Source organism: Colobus angolensis, unplaced genomic scaffold, assembly GCF_000951035.1.
Source record: "Colobus angolensis palliatus isolate OR3802 unplaced genomic scaffold, Cang.pa_1.0 Scaffold15, whole genome shotgun sequence".
Lineage (NCBI taxonomy): Eukaryota > Metazoa > Chordata > Mammalia > Primates > Cercopithecidae > Colobus > Colobus angolensis.
In genome coordinates, this window is record NW_012114599.1 from 12,284,470 (window position 1) to 12,293,241 (window position 8,772).

At 35.9% G+C, this 8,772-nt stretch overlaps 2 protein-coding genes across 2 annotated transcripts in view; one reads left to right on the forward strand and one right to left on the reverse strand.

Annotated features, from left to right (window-relative positions):
* The window catches only part of PRKD3 (protein kinase D3), a 71,725-nt gene that overhangs the window by 50,610 nt on the left and 12,343 nt on the right, over positions 1 to 8,772 (forward strand). Inside the window, exons 12-13 of the mRNA XM_011935974.1 lie at positions 1,341 to 1,413; positions 3,491 to 3,597. Of these exons, the coding sequence (XP_011791364.1) occupies positions 1,341 to 1,413; positions 3,491 to 3,597 (180 nt within the window). The remainder of the gene's footprint in view (positions 1 to 1,340; positions 1,414 to 3,490; positions 3,598 to 8,772) is intronic.
* NDUFAF7 (NADH dehydrogenase (ubiquinone) complex I, assembly factor 7) overlaps positions 2,365 to 8,772 on the reverse strand; it is a 37,134-nt gene continuing 30,726 nt past the window's right edge. Inside the window, exon 11 of the mRNA XM_011935970.1 lies at positions 2,365 to 2,400. The gene's annotated coding sequence lies outside the window, so the exon portion shown is untranslated. The remainder of the gene's footprint in view (positions 2,401 to 8,772) is intronic.

The following is an 8,772-nucleotide window of genomic DNA, read 5'->3' on the forward strand; positions in this document are numbered from 1 at the left end:
CAGAGATATAATCTGAGTCTCTTGTCCTGTTGGGAGGTAGAATAGACACCATATTCTTGGGGAGAGATGGAGGAATATCAAAAAACATGAGAGCTCAAATTTTGAATAATCCCATGGGAACTGAGGATATATCCATCCATGTCATAGGGGGAAAAGGATTCAGAATTGGCTTTTAACAATTGTATATACACATACATACACACACACTTTCCTAGCAGTTATTATATACACACTGGATGCCTCCTAATCTGATTAGAACCAAAATTTGGTTAAACGAAAAGTTGATTAAAGTTGGGAGGCTTATAAAAATGGTTCTTACAAACCTTAAAATTTTAATTACAACTTAACACATATACATGCATATTCACTGGCTTTTGTTGCAGGGCTGAGGCTTTGTCTTTATAAGTGTGGGTCTGCTAAGTGAAGTTCCACTTTTTTTTCATCAGTCACACCTGTAATGCAATTTTGACACTAAACCTCCCAAATTAGTATATTAGTTCTGTTAGTTCTCACAGCAACAGATACTACAAAAAAGAAAAAAAAAGGGAAGGGCAAAGAGCAGTGAGGAAAGATAGAGGAATGGATTTGAGTTACAGACTTTCTCTCATACATATTCTTTTATTCAGCCTCAAAGTCAGGCTAATCCCAGTAATATGAACTTTTGAGTTTTTCTTTCAAAAACCAAAGAGAGCAAATCTCTTTAAAGGCAAAATAGGTAAAATTTCATTTCTAATTTTTTTAGGTAAATTTACTTATAGAGATCACTACTTAATAAATGCAAGATTTTTTTTCTTCTTGAGATGGAGTCTCGCTCCTGTTGCCCAGGCTGGAGTGCAATGTCACGATCTTGGCTCACCTCAACCTCCGCCTCCTGGGTTCCCGCGATTCTCCTGCCTCAGCCTCCCAAGTAGCTAGGATTACAGGCATGCACCACCTCACCTGGCTAATCTTGAATTTTTAGTAGAGACGGGGTTTCTTCTTGTTGGTCAGGCCGGTCTCGAACTCACAACCTCAGGTGATCCGCCTGCCTCAGCCTCCCACAGTGCTGAGATTATAGTCGTGAGCCACCACGCCAGGCCTAAATACAAGATTTTTAAAATTCAAAGCATTTTTTTCCTGAAAGTCTTACACAATACATTATACTTGCACATAAAATTTGGGCTTAACCTCTTATAGAACATAGAAAGCCTATGTTTTCATAAAATAGTTTGCACTTTATGGAAATTAGTTGCTTCTAACATAAACAAAAATGTATTTAAGTATTTGAATGAAGAAAGTCAGAGATGTTGACATTGTATTATAGAAATAAATAATACTAACTGCTTACTTTATCCTACCAGGATATCAGTACTGTTTACCAGATCTTTGCAGATGAGGTGCTTGGTTCAGGCCAGTTTGGCATCGTTTATGGAGGTAAGCAACTACAGCCATTTGCATATTGCGCACATTAAAAACTGGAAAATGTGAAACATCTGCCAGCTGTTTTGTCATCTCATAGTTTTGCCCAGTGGCCTTTTTTTCAAAGACTGACTTGTATCTTTCAGCTAAATCCTTCTCACTGTAATTTGAGTATTCATTCCTTAATTTCATTGCACACTTTAAAAAGTAACAGAATCAGAAAATTTTACAGTATTTTTTATCTCTTCTTGTAGCTCACACATAGAGATGTTTGTTGGAGGCAGCGGGGAGATGGTTTGAAGTTTATGTTGGGCTGAATGGGCTTATTCATTGAAGTATATTTCCTACTAGTATTCTAACACAAATGGCACCATTTGTCTCCTGTTGGCATGATTGTTTTATCAAGTCTGAAAACCTGAACCTGAAATCCAACTCTGCGATTTAGGATATTGATGAAGTCATTTAACCTCACTGTGTGTTAGCATCTTCAGCTGTTTAATGGAGCTAATAAAACCTGACCTGTGTAGCTCATAGAGCTTAAATATTAATTAAACTTAATATATGTAAAGGTACTAAGATACAGAAGAAATGTTAAACCCTTGTTACCCCTTGTTAAGACTTGGTACAGTAGTTTCTTAGTTGGCTGTTCTGCCTCCATTCTTACCTTTTCATACAACTCTTGGAGTGAATCTTTCAGAAAATTCACATCTGATATTAGTATTACCTCACATAGAACCCTTAAGTGGTTCACAGTCATCTACAGATTCATAGCCAGTTTCCTTAGCAGAGGATTTCAAGGCTGCTGTGAATCTCCCTGCTTCTCTAGCCTCAGTTCTAATTGCAACTTCCTCTTTGCTTTCTATCTTTCAGTCCTATTTACATGCCTCCAAACCCTTTGCCTCTCTGCTCCTTCTCCACCCCTTTGTCTGTCTAGTGAACATTTTTTCATACTTCAGGGCTCAACTAAAGGGTTTCCTTTGTGGAAATTTCTTGTCCCCATACCTATCTCTCCATCAAATAAAAACATTGTTCCCCTTTAGTACTCGTGCTACCTAACATACATACTTCTATCACAATATCTATTACCCTTTGGGTTTATGTTATTGTCTTCCCACTGAACTTTATTGGAGCGTTGGCTGTGAGATGTCTGGATTTTCTTTGTATTCCTAGCACCTAGTGTTGTGACATAAAACAGTTGCCCAGAAAATGTGTTGACTCTGCATGCATATACAGTATCTATGGTTTGCAACTTCAGATTTGTCAGTTCTAAGAGTAGTTACATCTCTGGAGGACTTCCCGTCATCAAAGGAACAAAGAACTGTCTGAGGTACCTTTGGCTTCTTACCAAAATTGCACACATTTGTTCAGTCTTTTCAAGTAGACTTACGATTGTGCCATTGAGACAAATGAGTTAATCTAAAATAAATAGCTATGTAGAGAAGAGCAAGTCACATACATATTCGAAGAACAAACACCAAAAATATACCTGTCATTTTCACTGCTTAATCTGTAGCATCTAAAGGCATACCTCGTATATAATAGGTATAACTAGTTAATTTGAATTAATAAATGAGGGAATGACTGTTTATTATAATAGTCTTCTATCTTTTTTAAATATCTAAATTCTAGAACATAGAGACAAATACAAATTTTTTATATCTAGATTCTAGAATATAGACACACCCAGAGTTTGTGGGTACATGGTTAAATCACTCTGTGCTGACTTCACTGAATCTAGAATAAAATTGATTCATTCATACAGTATTTCCATCTTGACAGAGTCTCTGAAGGACTAGGTCAGGGTAATTAACTATCATTTATTTAACACGGTAGATTACTTTTCAGCAACAAGTTCATTCAAATTTTTTCCTGTTTAGATAATGCAGCTAACTTTATTAGGGGCAAATGTTATGTATGGAGGGGAAAACAATTTTTTCCTAAATTAAAGGTGAGTGAAGGAGTGTGGAGAAAGAACAAAAATGAGCCAAAAAGAAAATTCAAGAGTAAATACATATAAATTTCAGTCTGTGGACAACTCCCTAATAAAGCGGTCAGTTTGCTTCATTCTTTCCTATTCTTTTTTTCTTAATAGGAAAACATAGAAAGACTGGGAGGGATGTGGCTATTAAAGTAATTGATAAGATGAGATTCCCCACAAAACAAGAAAGTCAACTCCGTAATGAAGTGGCTATTTTACAGGTAAAAAATAAAATTAAATTTAAAAAGTGGTTTATTAAAGAGGCTGGTAAGAATCTGATTTAACTGCTTCTCGTTTTTTTAAGAAAGCAAAATTAGATTATGGTAATATAGGCATTATAGGGACTGCCAATATCTTGCTTTATGGTAGTAGTTTTAGAACACATTTTTGTGAGTAAAATCTTTTTTAAAAAAGTAAAATTTCATTCTTAATTCATTCCAGGAGCTCAAAATACTTAGGATACTTCACGACATGTTGTTAGGAGGTTACTGTTATACCCATTCAGTTTTCACAGGTGACATGCTTGATTGTTATAGCAATTACTGTGCAAATAAAGATTGCTTTAAAATTATGTACCTTTAAACAGCATTTATTTCATTAATTTAAAACTCTATTTACTTTTGTAATGGCTTAGTCGATTGGGGCATATTTTAAAGATATATTGGCAATGATTTCAATTCCATAAATTCCTATGTGTTTTTCATCTAGCATTTTTACTCCTTGGAGGGTCATCTAGAAGAATAAAATTCAGCTTGATCCTTGGATCATTTTCTGAATATCATATAATTTATAATACGCAAATGTCTTAGTTATATAGCTTTTGCATATTATTAAAGAAATCATGGTCATATAATAGTTCATGCTGGCCAGATGAGGTGGCACACACCTGTAATCCCAGCACTTTGGGAAGCCAGGGCTGGTGGATCATCTGAGGTCAGGAGTTCGAGACCAGCCTAACATGGGGAGACCCCCATCTCTACTAAATACAAAAACTTAGGCCGGACGCGGTGGTGCATGCCCATAATCCCAGCTATTCAGGAGGCTGAGGCAGGAGAATCGCTTGAACCTGGGAGGCAGAGGTTGCAGTAAGCCGAGATTGTGCCATTGTACTCCAGCCTGGGCAACAACAGCAAAACTCCCATCTCAAAAAAAAAAAAGCCAGGTGTGGTGGCACATGCCTGTAATCCGAGCTACTTGGGAGGCTGAGACAGGAGAATCACTTGTACCTGGGAGGCGAAGGTTGCAGTGAGCTGAGATCCCGCCATTGCACTCCAGCCTGGGCAACAAGAGGGAAACTCTGTCTCAAAAAAAAAAACAAACATGGTTAATGCTGTCAGAGCCCCATTTGCTTTGGGTGAAATTCAAGAAGACACAACCTCCTTCTGAACTTAAGTTTCCTTGAAGAAGGTAAGAAACGTAAATGATTCATTTTACGTTTATTATGTTACTTGTTGCTAGTAGTAACATTTGCCTCACTTTTTCAGAGGCATGATAATCAAAAAGCTGGTGGTCAAGTAGGTACCTGTGGTCACATCAAGGCTGTCTCCTCCTATAAAGCTACCTTTAAATAGAATATTAATAGCATTCATACGCTGTTGAAGATGAAGAGTATGAATATGTTGTCAGGTATTTTTTACGCATCTAATTTTAGAACCCTCATTGTCCAACTAGTATGCAAAACAATAAAAGTTAAGGATATATTCCTATGGAATGATTTCTTCTTGATCACAAACAGCTCTGAATAAGCACTGAAGTTTTTTTCCTCTGTTATCAGCTATGGATCATAATAACTAAATTTAGGAATAACCAGGTAATGCACAGTGTGAAAAACTTCATTTGTATCATTTTGGTTATTTTCATCAATATTGCCCGAACTGGGAATAGATTGGAGGATGTCTCTATGCTATTTTCATACTAACTTTAATACAAGATTATCTTTGTTGTAGATTCTCTTCAAATTGTTTATGTAAGATATTTATACTTTTATATTTGGCTTTCCTTGTGTCAGCATTTATACTTAAGCACTTTTTCTCAACATCACCCAGCAGGAAGGCAGGTTCAGAGTTTGAATCTAAGTCTGTCTGCAAACCACCTGTACTTTCGACTTTACATCATTGGACCGACCCACTGTGTGTGTGTGTGTGTGTGTGTGTGTAGTATAAAGGTGAACTTTAGCTAACTGTATATGAATATTCATATAGAATATTGATATTCTAGAATATTCTATTAGTACAATCTGAATTCATGTAGGAAATACACTTCTTAAAAGGAAACTTTAAAAAATCATACCTCATTTACTGAAATTAGTTTCAAAAGATTTAGTTATGTGAACATCACAGCTAATCTTTTTCACATGGGTTGGAAGTAAACCTACTACATTGTTACATGCACTCACACCACCTTTTGGCTCTCATCTTCCCCATCCAACTGTATCATCTTTCCTTTTCCATCTTTGCCCCATGTCATTCTTATCTGTAGTTCTTCATCACACAAACCTGAAAGGCTGTCTGAACTCCTGTAGTTCATCCTGGTGCTGATACCTTTACCTGCATCCCTAGAGGCATCCATAGCTTTTCTTTCCCATGCCCACATATTCAGAGGAAAGATGGGGTGAAGATTGAGCATATTATTATTAAGACTACAGCTTTGGCCTTTCCAGTGGCAAGGAGGAAAAATCACAGGATCATTGATTTAGAAGTGACCTTACAGTTTATCCAGGAGCATCCAACCTCTTTTGAGCTCTTGGTGACAGGCTTTGTAATTCTGTTTAATAGAAATGAGCACATCCCACTTTTAGATACCTGTGATTATTCTTTATGAAACTGAATCAAAATCACTTGAAAAAGATTCCACTGCAGACAATATACACAACAAATTGAGTCTTTTTTTCCCCCCCAAAAATAGCTATGTTGACTTTCTTCCTATTTCTCAAACATGCCAGACGTGCTTCTGTCTCAAGAGGCTTTGCATTAGCTGTTTCCTCTGCCTGGAATGCTTTCTCCCTCAAATATCTGCTTGACATACTCCCTTGTCTCCTTCAGGATTTTGCCCAAATACCATTTCCTCAATGAAGCCTCCACATTCTATTCAGCATTAAACCCACCCTCCCACCTTACTCCCTTACCTTAACTCTTTTTCTTTTCTCCATGCCACTTATCACCTTCATTCTAGGTAATTTACTATTTTATTTCCCATTGTCTGTCTAACCTTGCTACAGTTTATAAGCTCCATGAGAAGAGGGATCTTTGTTAATTTTTATTTAATAATGAATCCAGAATACCTACATAGTACTGGGTACATGGCAAAGTCTTATTTAATATTTAATGAATAAATGTTTTATGTGGGAAATTACAACACATTGTTAGATTGAAAAGAAAGTTTGGAATGACTCCCTTTAACTTTTTAAAGTAATGTGTACATTATATATGTCTGTATACAGTTAATATACAGAAAAAGAGCCATGCCTACATAAACTGTCAGCCTGGCCACATCTAGGGAGGATGTTGCAAAGCAGGAAAAATATTGGGGAAGGGAGGTTCCTTTTGTTTCCTAGATTATATGGTAATGTAAAATGTTTCTTTTGCTATATTGCCTGAAGAGGGTAGTAGAGTAGTGGGAGAAAAGGTGTGGTGTTCTCGTAGGTACCTATGTAATTGGAAAACGTTATCAAAAACCTAGAGGGAAATTTCTGGTTTGAACATAGTGGTGTAAATTCAGCATTTTCCCGTTCTCATCTTGGAAGTAACCCCAAAGCTGTAAGAAAAATAATTAACAGAAGTGAGCATACTTTAACAAAAATAGATGAGAATTCAGAACTATAAAATAATGTATATTTCCAACGACAGTGACGTTCTGAAGCAGAGGTGCATGCCTCTTGCCTAGTAGTGGGTTAAGTCCGTGGATTTCTATGAATTTTGGTTGCATTAGTAAATTAAAGCTCCATAGGGTCTTCTCGTCTTATTATGTTATGCCCGCCTCTTCACGGGCAGGTCAATTTCACTGGTTGAAAGTAAGAGACAGTTGAACCCTCGTGTTGCCGTTCATGCGAGTCCCTAGAAGAGAGAACACAGAACTGTTTTTGCTGATTCTTTTTGAAATCTACAGCCCTGATGTCCTCCAAAGGTCCCTTCTCCAAACAAAAACCCATTTGAGGGTCATGATCTCATAAGATTTAACTCAAGGGAAAACACATTAAATGAAATGAAAGAAGACCACTTTAACAGTGGAAGAGTGAAAATCATACTACACCAAATAACACCATAAACATTTATAAAGAAAAACTAAAAACAAGGAGAAACAGACAAACACATCAGTAGTCCATGAGAAATGGAGTAGACAGAAATAATTAAGAACGTACAAGGTCTAAACAGAGTAAGGTAGATCTAAGCAGATTATACTGAACTCTGTACCCTAAAAACAAAGAATGTCTCATTAATTCAAAAAAGCAGTAGTATAAACAGTATCCTTTGATCTTAATGCATTAAAGCAGAAATAAATTACAAAATCAGAAAACAATAAGCTTCTTCATGAAAACTTTATTAATTTTTGAATCAAAGAGTGAAATCAAAATTTCAGAATATTTAGAAAACCATGAAAATACCATATATATATATATATATATATATATATATATAAGCACCTTTGTACTGTCTTTCAGAAAAAGCTTTATAACCTCAAATGTTAAGCAAGAATGAAAATAATTAAGAATCCAACTCAAGGAGTTGAAGAATGAACAATAAAATAAACCTAAAGAAAGAAAAGATTAACAGATCAAAAATGAAAATAAATAAATACAGAAAAGAAATAAGCCAAAAGCTGGTTCACTGTGCAGGGGAAGGGAGGAGGTATGTAAAAATAAAATGGCCAGCCTAAGCAAGGAAGAAAATACAATATGATCTTAGGGAGATAACCACAAATACGGCGGGGGGAAAGGAATCTTATGATACTTTGCTCATCTCTATCAGATAAATTTGGAAACTTGGAGAAAATGGGTAATTCTCAGTGAAAGTATAACTCACTAAAACATACCCCAGAGGAAACAGAAAATTTAAACCAATAGAGGAAGTTGTTAAGGGAGAGAATAATGTTATAGCATACTTCTATTTTTGTGTGTCCACGTGTTTTTAAAGGAGGGCGGGGGGAAAAACATAGAGCCAGACAACTATGGAATAGCAAAACAGTCACATTTCTACCTCTGTTGATAAAAGTTATAATATTCTGAATCTTACATTGCTTACTGCCATTGTCACACCCCACCACTATGGGGTATTTAAGTTTCATTTATCTACTATAAAATGTTGTCATTTTGTATTTTGCTACTTGGAAAATGATCTCATAAAATTGGTTTATAATGATTAGCAAACCTATTTTGCATTTGTTATTTCACTTTTTTTAAG